The sequence below is a fragment of the Mustela putorius genome, unplaced genomic scaffold (genome assembly GCF_011764305.1).
Source record: "Mustela putorius furo isolate JIRA1106 unplaced genomic scaffold, ASM1176430v1.1 tig00003858_pilon_pilon_pilon, whole genome shotgun sequence".
NCBI classification, from domain to species: Eukaryota; Metazoa; Chordata; class Mammalia; order Carnivora; family Mustelidae; genus Mustela; species Mustela putorius.
The window spans coordinates 9,215,736-9,230,267 of NW_025422010.1; the positions used below are offsets into that span (position 1 = coordinate 9,215,736).

Here is a 14,532-nt window from a genome sequence, read left to right on the forward strand (position 1 = left end):
GAATGAATATAGACATTTAGGAAAATGTTATAAAATGGAGAATGAGTATAGAGGTTATTACAAAAGAAACCAGTAACAGTGATGTCTCTGAAGGGGATCAGGGATGTGCAGTGGGAAGGAAATTTACTCTTTAATATATGCAATATATTTAATATAGTCACCATAATATATATCTCTGTACCCCTGTTCTTTAATGTATATTTTACACTTACTATGATATATATATATATCCTTTTATACTGTTGGAATTTTTTGTCATGTGTATTACATTTCAATTTTTTTAAAGATTTAATTTATTTATTTGACAGAAAAGAGAGCATCAGCAGGGGAAGTGGGAGAGGGAGAAATAGGCTCCCCGCTGAGCAGGGAGCAAGACGTGGGGCTTGATCCCAGGACTCTGGGATCATGACCTGAGCTAAGGCAGACGGTTAACTGACTGAGCCACCCAGGTGCCCCAACATTTCAATTTTAAAAAATTTAGTCCTTTCCCTTTAGTCCTTTCCCTCTCCATCACTACTCCATTTGAGACATTATTCCAGGTTTGTGCATTACTCTACAGCTTTCTAGCTGACTCTTCCCTGGTCCAAATCATCTTGCCTAATGTCACCAAACTAAATGTTGAAATACTGTCTTTCTGACAGTGAAAAAGGACCAATACCAAATAGGTCAATTTCATCATTTCTAAAAGCCACATTTTCCACAGTTTAACACCTGGGAAATTGAGATCTATCACTGGTACTTAATATTCCATAAACATACTATTTGCAGAAAGACAATATAGCCAGGTTGTTAAAAAAGCCCAGCTCCAGAGCCACTTTCCTCATCTATAAAACTGTACTAACAGTACATACTTCATAGGATTGTTGTAAAGATTAAAAGAGATAATCTATGTAAAGTGCTTAATATGCTGCCTGGCATGTAGTAAGTACTATATTAGTGTTACCTATCATTATCTATTATTATAGAAGTACTATCTGTCAGTCACTAAGCTTTTTACACATTATTTAGTTCTCACAACTTTCATGAAAGATAGGTATTATTTCCAGATTTAAATGAGTTATGAAAACTTCTCAAGATCACGTAACTAATTATTGGTAGAGGTCACATTAGATCTTAAGGCTAATGCTTACAAGGTTATGGCCTTATTATTAGCTATTTGAAAGGAACTATTTGATGATATCAGAGCTCCAGAAGTATAGAGTAGATCTAGGAAATCAAGCAGTTTAACGAAGAAAACCCTGGAATGCATCTATATATAGTGAGACAGATTAGAAATGAAAAGATCTGCCTCCTCCACTGGCTCACCATGTTCCCATTTACAGAGTATGTACATATGGCCTATATTTAAAACAAGCTATTTACTGGGGCACCTAGGTGGCTCAGTCGTTAAACGTCTACTTTCAGCTGAGGTCATGATGCCAGGGTTCTGGGATGGAGCCCTCCACTGGGCTCCCTTCTCCACAGGAAGCCTGCTTCTCCCTCTCCCACTCCCCCTGCTTGTGTTCCCTCTCTCGCTGTGTCTCTGTCAAATAAATAAAATCTTTAATTTAAAAAAAAAAAAAGGAAAAAGACAAAAGTTATTTACTGTGTTTTTTTAAAACTTTTTCAAAAAAACAGTAATTGCCATGCTTCTGTTCCTACAGAAAACCTAATATATACATTAGCATAGCATTTGAGCAACTTAATTTCAATGTCTGAAGCCAGAACTACTTCAAAATAGTAAGAAATAGGAGGAAAAAGGCTCGGATAATTTGTTTATAAAACAATGAACAAGGTAAATAGGGTAAACTGATAAATACTGGCCCTCATTGTTTCTCAACTGGCATGTTATTCATATCAAGTTAGCACATGGCCATTTTCAAAGCTGCCCTGTTTTTTCACATCTTTAAGAGCTTCACCTATTTTACACTCCTCATAACATCCACATCAGACACTTGCAATAAAGGAATAAGTAAGATATGAAAAATCTGAATTAACATTTTTACACTACTTAATAAGCCATTTGAATTTAGTTTCACCTTGGAATTGAAGAGGCATTCCAGGACCAATTAGTGGTGCTGAACTGGAAAGAAACAATTTGGCTGGGCTGGACTGATTTGAAGAGTAAGCGGAGTTTTCCCCCCTTAAACTCTACTCTTTTCACCAAACTAGAATCTAGTTTCTCACTAGACTCTAAAGTATCCATACATCAACAAATTCCATTTGAATTCAGTGAACTTCAATGAAAATTCAAGTAATTTATTTTAAGCAGAGAAGAATAATTTAACATACAGCACAGAATTAATAGTGGACTTCAATTCCATCTTACTCTTTTTTGAGAGTGTTTCAGAAAGAAAGGAAATTTACAACAGGCAAATAATGGCAGTTTTCTTTGAATTCAACTTGAATGGCTCTGTGTGATGTACTTCAAGATACCTTTTTTTTCCCAGACTCCTCATAAATCTACAGTTAGCTGCTGTTATTTCCATTTTACTTTTAAATAAACTTGGGCTTAGAAACAGTAACCTGACCTATACCACACATTTAGTGACAGAGATGACGTCTGAGCCCAGGCCTTTCGTATGTAAGTCATCTGCTCTATCAGTCCTGCTCTTTTCAATCATCATCTGCATTACCAATACTACTAGATCAAAATGACAAAAATTAATTTTTCATTCTTCCACCCACCCCCTAGAACAGAATCTTTCAAAGGCCCTATGTTTGTTTTCTTAGTTTCTTCTGTTGCTCAAACATTGACCAGTATCCACTCTGCTCACCTTTCAGTTCTATCAGTTATTTGCACTATAAATGGCCACATTCAGCCAGACAAACTTCATAAAGGATAAGGAAGCTGCAAAAACAAAACTGACAGAGTCAGTAACCTAATTAGTCAGAAAGACAGGACTAAGGTCAAGCAATTGAAAGTTGGTGTTTTCTTTAATAGCAACCGTTTCAGGCAAGGAATATACCTTCCACACTGCCCCCAAACACTTACAGATTAAATCCGTAATACATGTGTGCACCTGCAGAGGGGTCACAACTCACTTGTGAAACATGAGGTAAAGGGAAAGTGATACTGGCTCCCTCTCTACTTTCTTGCCATTGTTCACCAATTACCTACTTGCCTATTACCTACAGCCTCCCCCACTGCCAACTCAAGCAAAACCCATTTCCTTCAGCTGTCTAAAGACAAGCAGAGAAAACAAAAAGCTCCCCCAAGAGTCTTTCTGTATACACTCAGAGTAGGTACTTCTACATTTTAAATAAGTTTTCAGTGCATTTTAGTTTAATGAAGTAGATGATGGCTGGGCTAATAGTAACTGTGATACCTATTTCAAGGATAGTGATACAAGTGCTTACTCTACATCAAATACTATGCTATGAACTTCATAAATACTGTAACTCATTTACTCCTCCCAGCAATTGTACCATATAGGTATAATCATCAACTCACTTTAGAGATGTGGCAACTAAGGCTCAAAGAACAAAGGAAAAAAATTTCCTAGATCACAATGCTAAATAAATGAAAAGCCAAACATCGATTTGCCTTACTTGAACCTTAACTTTGCCTTAACCACTAAAATTGTTTTGTTACATTTTCAAATATACGTTAGGCGGACTCTTACAATGTCTTCCAAATAAAGTTCCATCAATAATTTAACTAAAAATGTTAATTCAGATTTAAAAAATCTAACTGATTTTTCTAGCACTGTAAGAGAATTAACAAGCAAAATTTGGCCAAATCATTAACAGAAAAGTTACGTAAAAAGCCCAGGTTTTACAGGAGCATTACAGATTAAGATGACTGTTATCAATTGCAACAATATTGTCTATCCTGACCACAAATTAAACAAAGCACTCTTTATATATGTAAAATCCAATGTAGATTAAAACAATACTCAGATGTTCTAAGGATAGGAATACTTCATAGAAATGAAACATCCATTTCAGTCAGTAGACCTAGGTTCATTCTCATCTTCACCAATTACAGTACTGTAACCTTGGGCAAGTTATTCTATCTCTTTGTACCTAGGTTTGCTCACCTATAAAATCAAAGCAGTATCTATTTTAAACTGTTAGAGATTAAATGAGATAAAGTATTTAGCGTAGTATCAGCAAAAGTACTTCTGTCCTGGTCACTATCACTATTATTATTATTATTATTGGAACTTTAACTGAACGCTAACTCCAGTCGCCCATTATCTTTTCTTCTTGTACTCCTAAAATGAAGGCAGTAGGCTTCAACACTCACAAAAACAGATGAGACCCTAAATAATTACAAGTTGATTTTTTTTTAAAGATTTTATTTATTTATTTGACAGAGAGAAATCACAAGTAGATGGAGAGGCAGGCAGAGAGAGAGAGGGAAGCAGGCTCCCTGCTGAGCAGAGAGCCCGATGCGGGACTCGATCCAAGGACCCTGAGATTATGATCTGAGCCGAAGGCAGCGGCTTAACCCACTGAGCCACCCAGGCGCCCCTACAAGTTGATTTTAAGAGTGAACATTCATTTTCAAGTTCAAGTGATTTTAAAGCTTTTAACTTAGGAGTACCTGGGTTGCTCAGTAGTTAAGTGTCTGCCTTTGGCTCAGGTCACCTGGGATCAAGCTCTGCATCAGGGATCAAGCCCTGCAACAAGCCCTGCATCAAGCTCCCTGCTCAGTGAGAAGCCTACTTCTCCCACTCCCAATGCCTGGTGCTTGTGTTCCCTCCCTCCCTCTCACTCTGTGAAATGAGTGAATTAAATCTTAAAAACAAAACAGACAAATAAACCTTTTAACTTAAAGAATTAACTGGTAAAGATTAAGCACAGTTTTTTTTAACTTGAAAATCAAATAAATACAAACAAATGCTGTATAAATGTAAACAGTTTTGTTTTCTAGTCCTAAGGCCTAATACTCAAATAAACATGTATTATTTAAAATTTAATAAACCTATGACCAGGAGGAGCTCAGTATGTGTATGTTTAAAGTATCATTGGAGATTCTTTTGATCAAGTTTGGGAATTACTGCTTTAGGGTATATGGTATCTATTATCATAGCATGCAGGTGACAGATTTTGGTCTTCAAAACCTAAAGATGCCAAGAACAAGAAATGCTAGGAGATCTTTTCCAATCCAGAATCTTTGGAAGTACAGGAGTATTTAGTGAGTGATAATGAAGAACTTCCTTCTCCATATTTCAAAATAGCAAGGATATGTACTACATATTGCTATAAATGTAGCTATCTGAAATTATCTTTTCCAAACTGTGTAGTTTTTTTCATGGTACTATCATGATATTCCCTTAGGAACAAAATTGTACCCATTATGAGTTAACCTACTCCTCTTATCCCCTGTGCTCTCTTCCTTAAGTACAGTGAAATCACTTCCCTAGTCTCTGCTCACAGTGACAAACCCTTATACTATTATAGCACCTATTAAATTTAAATCTTCACCATACAAAATCAATTTTCTTCAGTAAACTTGAGCGACTTAGGAAGTGGTTAAATGGAAAACAAACAAACCAACCAACCCAGTTCAGGTTCCTACTACTGTGTAATTTGGGGCATATTTGTCTGGGAATCTTAAGCTGTTTCACCTACAAAAATGGGTAACATCCAGGAAAGTATCCGATATATAAGGCACTTTCCCTAACAACAAGGCAAAGTAAAAGTGTTTAAATATGTTAAGTCTTTAGTGCTTGTTGAATGAAAAAAAAAAATAAAATTCCCTACAGCTAGCTATGCTTCCTGACCTTGACTCAGAGGTGAGTAGGTCAAGGTTTCTCAATGGAAAACCATATTGACATGGTCAATGAACCTATAATTTATCACCCAAAGTACTGGGCTGATATTAAACAATATCCAAAGAGAAGGGAAATTCAGCTTTTTATATGTTTGAAATGGAGACTAAGTTCGTATGTCCAATATAAAGATCTGATTTGTTATGTGTAGCAATGGCCTGCTGAACCTCACTAAATAAATTAAAAATTTGCTCATTTTCTCTTTCCCCTTAAGTATTTAAGGCCATGGCAGGTAGAGTAATGATGCTCAAAAATACCCACTTCCTAATCCTGGGGAACTGTAAACATATTAATATGCATAGCAAAAGAGAACTAAGGTTGCAGATGAAATTAAGACTGCTAATCAGCTGACCTTAAAATAGGGAGATTTCTATTCCGTATTTTCAGGGTGGGTTCAAGGCAATCAGAGCGCCTTTTAAATGGTGAAGAGGGAGCAAAAGAAAGGATAGGTCACAAATGAAGAAAGCAAAGTCAGTGCAGTGAGAGCTTAACCTGCCCTTGCTGGCTTTGAAGATGGAAGAAAGGAGCCCTGAGCCAACAAATAAGGGCAGCTTTTTCTAGAAGCTGGAAAAGCCAAGAAAACAGATTGTCCCCTACAGTATTCCAGTAGAACCACCAACACCTTGATTTTAGCCCAGGGGGAACCATGTCAAAATTTTAACCTACAGAATAAGACAAGTATCTGTTATGTCACCAGTTTGTGGTAATTTGTAAGAGTAACAATAGAAAACTAAAATAAATGCTTTAAGGGGCGCCTGGGTGGCTCAGTGGGTTAAGCCGCTGCCTTCGGCTCAGGTCACAATCTCAGGGTCCTGGGATAGAGCCCCGCATCGGGCTCTCTGCTCAGCAGGGAGCCTGCTTCCTCCTCTGTCTCTGCCTGCCTCTCTGCCTACTTGTGATCTCTCTCTGTCAAATAAATAAATAAAATCTTTAAAAAATAATAATAATAAAATAAAATAAAATAAATGCTTTAAAAAAAAAAAACAAAAAACAAAACTCCTTTAGAGTCCTTGAGCCAAAATGGAGATACCCTGGGACACTGCAAAATCGGGTTTAAGAACGCCTAATGGAATGAGAAAACACTTCATTCTACAAAACTTAACATTTAGAAAGAAAAATGCCACCACAGGAAGTTCCACTTGTAGAGCAGGGGAGTAGATATTACCAGGCCAAACCGCCAGCAACTATGAACTCTGGACAAACTATTTTTTACAAAATCAAAAACCCAAAACACTTTCTGAAGGCACTGGAGGTCAACCAAATGCTGACAGACACAGAAGGGGAGTCTATACTTAGATAAAGCCAATGAAGGTTTTGTTTTTTTTTTTTTATACTTTACATCTCTTAGCTTGAATGCAGACCCCTGTCAGTCCTGCACTTTGCAGCTAAAACCTCAAGAGAAAACCTGTAGCCTTAATGGCTTGAAAAACCACAGGACATTTGGGACAACCACAAGCATGGGAAAGTGGGAAATCCAAAAATAAGAAGAGCCAGAGAGTAGCCCCAAATTCTGTGGCTGACCCCAAACCATGCATACACATGTGGCCAACTCCAAGCAGCCCAGCTAAAAGAAGTGAACCAATATTTGAGATTCTGCTCAGAAGGGAGCTAGGTTATAGTTTGAGTTCAATTGAGTTAAGAGCCCGCCACAACAACAACAAAAAAAAACACTAACAGAGGAATTAACAAAATCTAGAGTTTCTATGACATACCATTCACAATGTCCAGGATACAATCAAAATTACTCAACATAAAACAACAACAAAACAGCCCATTTTCAAGGAAAAAAGACAATCAATGGAGATTACTAAAGAACAATTTCAAAACTGCTAAACCCATGCTTAAGGGCGTTTAAAAAAATGTATCTCCAAAAAACAAAAAAATGAAACCGCAACTACAAAGAAGAACCCAAATTCTGAAGCTGAAAATACAATGTTTGAAAATGCCACAACTCCTTCACTCCTATTGAACTAAGCAGTGGCTTGGGAATGAGGCAGTGATGAGCTGCAAAGTGATGTCAACATTACAGAAAGCCATGGAAAATTACTGAGGAAGAGAAAAAGCCTATTCTGAGTATCTAAATGCTCGATAATTTACTTTTTAGGCAATTCTTGATAATCACTAAATAAGGTATTACTGTACTTTACAGAAAAGAAAAATGAGACTCCAAGAGATTAAGAAATATGGTTCCAGGTCATGCAACTATTGTCTTGTAGGGACTTTTAAACAGTACTACGTTATGGGTATTTTTAAAGCAATGATAAACTGAAGTCTGTAGCTAAAGAACTTGGCAGTTAATACAACAGAAATTATAACAAAATAAGCGATTTCTCTAAAAATGAAAATTGTTTCCTTAATGGTTTCTCTATGAGGAAAGGAACTTTATTAGTGGGACCTCTTACACTTTTCCTGATTTTCGCTAGGTCATTCTGATATTCTATTTGAAAAAGGGCAGAAGGGCCTGGTTATATAAGTTATAGAACATCCTCACAATGGCATGCCACATAGCATTAAAAATGCCATTACAGAAATGTTCACTGTTGAGGAAAAAAGACCAAAAATGTTTTGTGAGGGGAGCCTGGGTGACTCAGTCAGTTAAACGTCTGCCTTCGGCTCAGGTCATGATCCCAGGGTCCTGGGATTGAGCCCCGCATCAGGCTCTCTGCTCAGCAGGGAGTCTGCTTCCTCCCTCTCCCTCTGCCTGCCACTCTGCTTACCTCTCTCTGTGTCAAATAAATAAATAAAATTCTTTAAAAAAAAGTTTTGTGAGAAAGAGGCTACAAAACAATGTGAACAATACCATCCAATTTTACAAAAAACAAAACAAACAAACAAAAAAAAACAACTCCGTAAGTCCTGTTAATTGGAAACACAAAAATGTTAACATTTTGGTAATTTTTCTTCAGCTTATTCTGTTTGCTGTTCCTAATATTGTGTTTTTCCTATAATCCATTACTTGTGTAATAAAATCAAACTTCTAAATCAAACCATCATGCTGTACACCTTAAACTACAGAGATCTGCCTTATTGTTCAGTAAGAAAAAAAAAGAACAAAAACTTAGACTTATTCATCAATTCTGCATATTTACTGGGTACATACTACATATCAGGTAATATCTGTACAGCTGCAGAAACCAACATAAAGACTTACTGAAATTTTCTTCCACTACCTGAAAATATTCTTTTCTATTATTTAAACTGCTTTTCGATATATACCTCTAATAAGCCTCTGCCTCAGAAACTGAAGAAGTTAAAATCTATCTGTACTCTGATTTTTATCCTTTCTACTAGTAGATAAGATCTTATTCTCATCACCTCTCACCTGGGTTTCCAAGAGTCTCATCTATTTAGTCTCCCAGCCTCTGGCTCTGATGAAATGTTATTCCCTCACTCCCACCCAGCCATCTATTCAATACAGAGAATACTGACCTTCTGCTCCTTTAAAAATCCCTCACTGGCTCAGCACTGCCTCTAAGATAATGCCAAATTCTTCCGCAAGGCGTGCAAGGAAGGACCTTGCTCCAACATCTGGGCCCTGTCCACCTCTCTTAATTCATCTCTGGATTTATCTTACTACCAACAGTGGAGTCCACCAACACTGCTTGAGGCTTCTTATATGCACCACGCTTTTCCCTGTCAACTATCAACAGCCTTTTCTTCTGTTGTCCTTTCCACCTATTATATTCTCTCCCATATATGTAACGTTATCACCAATTAGTATAGCCTCCAGGAAAAATCTTGCACTTTCAAACCAAACTGACGTTATTCCTAACTCTTTAACACTGTACTCTTACACTGTATATTTACCTCAAAGTTTCTTTTACATGAGACTATCAAATCCACAAGAAAAGGGATTGTCTAAATCTGTTTATCTGTAATATGGAGAAATAACAGTACCGACCTCATAAATGAGATTTAGAATGTAAACACGTAACACTGTGCTTGGCACATGGAAAGTATTCACCAAATGTTACCTATCATTACTAGGTAGCCCAGCCGCGCATTAGGACCTCAAATGTTTATTGAAAGACTAAACTCTGCAAATTGGAATATTCCTCCCATTTTACGACCAAGAAAACTAAGTGAGAGATTATCACAGCCCAACGTCACAAATCAAGAAAAGGTAGCGAAACCACCAGCCAAATTCAGGTCTAACTCTATAAAGCCCTGAACTATATACACTACTATGCATTCTCTCCTTGTCTTCTAAGAACTGACTCAACCTTTCTATTTTACTGCTAGGGGGGAAAAGGGGGCTTCTTTCCAGTAAATGTTGCTATAATCGTCATTAATGGAGTCACCATTTCTAAGTTAACTTGAATGAGTGTTTCGACCTGAGATTCAATCTCCTTACCTAAAATAAGGACATGTACTTGGACCTCGGAAGCCCATTCAAGCTCTTAAAATCCTTCTGGATGCAGAAGGATTTGTGGGGGTGTCCTTTCAGAGTTAATAAATACGCAGAATACGATCTTCACTAAATCAAACCCCTTTCGCCTAAGGAAACGCTCGCTCTCCAAGCTTTCAACACGCAAGCCGGAGCCAACAATTTCAGAGTCCTCTCCAGTGCGCTGCAACCTGACAGCAACAAGGTCGCCAGGCTTGATCCTCAAGGTGCCTCCTCGGTGGGCGGGGGGCGGCAGGGGGCGGCGGAGGGGGGGGTGGTCTTAGAAACCTATCTGGCCCACGCAGGCCAGGCCTCTGTTCTGCGCTGCGGCGAAACGGCAACAAACAGACCACCGGGCGGCCCCTCCTTCTTCCTCTCCTTGACCACATTAGGCGTTAACTTCCCAAACCTGTGGGGGAGGCCACGCACCCGCCGCAGCTACGTCTGCGACCCTCCCTCGGAGCTCCTGGCTCGCCGTGAAGCTGTGGCGGCCTCCCTGGGAAAGGGCGAAGGCCGCAGTGTCCTTGCCACCGCCTGCAAGCCGTCCAGGGCCCAGCGCTCTCGTTGCCCACCACAAAAAGAGACACCGAGAAAGATGAAAGGGCGGCGGCAGTGCCGGGGCTCATTCCGAACCTCCTTACCCACTGGGCCGTGAGACCAGCCGCCTTGGCCCGGAGCGCCGCGGAGAAGAACATGGCGGACCAAACCGTTGGCCTTTCCCTGCGGCACCAGGCGAGAATCCTGAGCGAGCCTTGGGACGCACGGCGTGCGCGCTCCCGACCCCAGGCCTAGGGAGTCTGGGGCGGCGGGGACGCGCGGAGGCTCGCGAGGGCTGCTGGGGCCCAATGGGCGGGGACTTCCTCGGCCGGGGCAGGGCGAAGGCCCGCGAGGTCCGTAAAAGGCTGGGTTGCACAGACTGTGGCTGGGGTCTCAACCTTGAAAGGAAGAGACAGTGAGCTGTTCTTTGGGCTTTTAGGGAATGTAACGCCGATCTGGATTTATGAGGTGAGCTTCCCCCCCTGGAGAGCCTTTTGGGGATTTAACCACCTACTTTTTTTTTTTTTTTTTAATCGTGGTTACTTAAAAAAAAATTCCGTTGTAACCTCTTGTAAATCATGTATTACAAGTTATATGAAGTTATATGAAGTTATATGAAGATGTAGAAGACTGTCACCGAGTGAGGTAGACACTAAATGCCTTTTGCTTTAGAGATGTGTGCTGACATATTTAGGGGCGATATAATATATCTGGAATTTGCTTCAGAATAATGGAAATGAAACAAGATTGGCCATGATTAATGACTGTCGAAGATGCGGTAGTTCTCATGACTATTTTCAGTACTTTTGTACATGTTAGAAATTTTCCATAATAAAGCAAGAAAAAAAAACACCTTCTTGATGTTTGTTTGATCACCTCTGGAAATTCCAACAAGTATTTACTCAGTAACAGCTGTAATATGCACAGTGCTGTTTCCTGCTGTGTAGAGTTTACCAAGCACTTTACTGCCTTTTGATTTTTCCCTTCTCTGCCTTCCTTTCTTGTGTGTCATGTCCTGTACCACCCCTTCCTTTTGCCCATTTTCTTTGCTGAACTTATGAAAGATTTCTGGAACTTTCACAGCAGTATAGGGATTTAAAAATTTTATTCTTCATTAATTTAAAAACTCTGAAGTATTCCATTGCAACCACATATGAATCATATTTTACGAAGTATGAGATTCAAGTTACAAGAAGGCTCCCAGCCAGTGAGCTACAAATAGACACCAAATGCCTCCATTCCCATTTCTTTGCTTATCCCTTATATTAGTCTGCTTCTCCTAAATTGGTTTCACTATTTACATTTAAAAGGGTAAAATATTCTGGGTCTCCATGCCGATTTAAATTATTGTATTATAAGGGTAGCTGACTGGCTCAGTCATAGGAGCATGTGACTCTTGATCTCAGGAACATGAGTTCAAGCCCCATGTTGGGTGTAGAGATTACTAGAAAATAAATTTTTAAAAATCAAAAAAATTGTTTAAAAATAAATAATTATTGTATTATAAATTCACCTAAATATATATACACCCAACACTATTATACACATATCACTGTGTCTTATACAACTAAAACTAAAGTATGTAGCAAATTAAATATATAACAAACTTACAAGTAGATGATACCAATATGGCATGGATTCTTTGAATCTGATACACATGCCGTCACCTGGTTCTACCTTGGTCTTCTGACCTCTTGGTCTAGGTTAGTTCTCTTGACGCCTTCCTTATACAAGTCGGCCTCCACATTCAGTACCATATTTACCACCACATTATTATTCTTTATAGGTGTAGGAACCTACCCTTCCCAACTTGTTTGATTCAACATTTTGTACTGTGCCTGGTATATGGAAGACATCTAACTGAATGAAAATCTTGCACATGGTGGACTCTCTCAAAGAGTTGTACGTCTCTGGTTGGATTATGCATATGTACATGAGTATCAGTGAGAGTGCTTTTCCATACAAGTAACAGAAAACCAGATGGAAGGAAATTCAACAGTTTTGAGTTCATTATATCACATGAAAAGAGTTCCAAAGGTAAAGCAGTTCCAAGATTAGATAATTCAGTTACTCAAGGATGTCCTTAAAAACTTGAGAACCTTCCATCTTTCTGCTCCACCGAACTAGAGCTGTAATCCTGTTATGGTCACAGGATGCTGCAGCAATTCCAAGTATCATATGTGGATTACCACATTCCCTGGGAAGACAAAGAACTCTTACCTTTCAGGGGTCTCAGCTATTCCTCCAGCAGACTTCTCTATCTCAGTGGCATACCTGTCATGGTGGCTAACAGAACAGGCTCTAGAAGGAGATTGCTGGTTCAGATCCTGTATCTATTGCTTTGTAGCTGTGTGACTTTAGGCAACTTGGTCTCTCAAGACTTCTATCTAGTAATAGTACCCTCCTCATTGCTTTTTTTTTTTTTTTTAAGATTTTATTTATTTATTTGACAGAGAGAGATCACAAGTAGACAAAGAGGCAGGCAGAGAGAGAGGGGGAAGCAGGCTCCCCGCTGAGCAGAGAGCCCAATGCAGGCCTGGATCCCAGGACTCTGGGATCATGACCTGAGCCAAAGGCAGAGGCTTTAACCCACTGAGCCACCCAAGTGCCCTCCTCATTGCTTTATTATGGGAATAAAATGAGTTAATGCCTGTAAAGTTCTTTAAAAAGTACTGAACATAGGCATGCCTGGGTGGCTCAGTCAGGTAAGCATCTACCTTCCTCTCAGGTCATGATCTCAGAGTCTTGGGATCGAGCCCCACATCGGGCTCCCTGCTCAGTGGGAAGCCTGCTTCCCCCTCTCCCACTCCCCCTGCTTGTGCTTGTTCTCTCTCTCTCTTGCTATCACTCTCTCTCTCTCTCAAATGAATAAATAAAATCTTCCCCAAAAAAAGTGCTGAGCATAGAGTAAGTGCTTGGTAAATGTTAGCTTGGGAGTCTTCTATAGTAGGATAGTGTCTTGTGGATTCACAGTCCATGAAGAACGTATTTATCTCATTGGTTTCTGACATCCAAGCCAGGACTTAGCAGGTGTCCCTAATTTCTGTTACCTAGGAGCAAAACCAAAGAGTGCAAAGAGTAATGTTCAAAAAGTAAGAATCAGATCTAAAGGAGTGTCTAGCCTGTTAACCCTCCCTTGAAGAAGTTACAGAAAGTAAATGCTTTCAGTAGTCATTCAATGCCAGTAAGTGTAACATACCACTTCATTTCCCAGTTCAAAACATCTGTTCATGTCCAGCATGATTTTGGCTTATCCTTAACTGACCATAATTCTCAAGTGAAAACATTAGGATTAATCTTCCTCACACCTGATAACATGAGTTCATTTCTAGAGCCACTCCACATATAAAGTAACCTAAAACATGATCAATTATTCTTTGCAGAATCTAGGTGAAGGAATTGTGGGGGATGTGTGAAAAATCCCTGTTCTTCCCTCCACTCTCAAAGCCATTGTTTCTAGTCACAAACCAACACATGCCAGTGAGTTCAATGTCAGTGATCTAACCATATAGTCTTTTTTTTTTTTAAAGATTTTATTTATTTATTTGACAGAGAGAGATCACAAGTAGGCATAGAGGCAGGCAGAGAGAGAGAGGGGGAAGCAGGCTCCCTGCTGAGCAGAGAGCCCGATGCGGGACTCGATCCCAGGACCCTGAGATCATGACCTGAGCCGAAGGCAGCGGCTTAACCTACTGAGCCACCCAGGCGCCCTAACCATATAGTCTTGATTAAAGTGGCTTGATTATACACTGTAATGAATATCATGGCTGCCTGGTTAGACATCCCATGATTCGAAGTTAGAGCTACTACCATAAGCCCAGGGAAGTTGACCCTAACTATAGTGGT

General features: G+C 39.4%; 2 protein-coding genes across 3 annotated transcripts in view; one reads left to right on the forward strand and one right to left on the reverse strand.

Moving 5' to 3' along the window:
- The window catches only part of NDUFV2 (NADH:ubiquinone oxidoreductase core subunit V2), a 35,066-nt gene extending 24,144 nt beyond the window's left edge, over nt 1-10,922 (reverse strand). The window contains exon 1 of one of the 2 annotated variants that reach the window (XM_004742714.3): nt 10,791-10,922. In XM_004742714.3, coding sequence (XP_004742771.1) covers nt 10,791-10,844 — 54 coding nt within the window. In that variant the 5' untranslated portion in view covers nt 10,845-10,922. The remainder of the gene's footprint in view (nt 1-10,790) is intronic. The other variant, XM_045065379.1, reaches the window with a different exon arrangement.
- LOC123387619 lies at nt 8,468-11,788 on the forward strand. The gene is made up of 2 exons (XM_045065380.1): nt 8,468-9,885; nt 10,265-11,788. Exons 1-2 carry the CDS (start codon nt 9,778-9,780, stop codon nt 10,802-10,804), a joined length of 648 nt encoding a protein of 215 aa, XP_044921315.1. The 5' UTR covers nt 8,468-9,777; the 3' UTR covers nt 10,805-11,788.
- The last annotated feature ends 2,744 nt before the right edge of the window (nt 11,789-14,532 follow it).

What these genes read in the sequence shown, in the direction of transcription:
- LOC123387619 (XM_045065380.1), top strand. Translation starts at nt 9,778, where the DNA reads ATGTTTATTGAAAGACTAAACTCTGCAAATTGGAATATTCCTCCCATT. An exon ending in ACGTCACAAATCAAGAAAAG is followed by an intron (nt 9,886 to 10,264) that starts GTAGCGAAACCA and finishes CTTTCGCCTAAG; the next exon opens with GAAACGCTCGCTCTCCAAGC.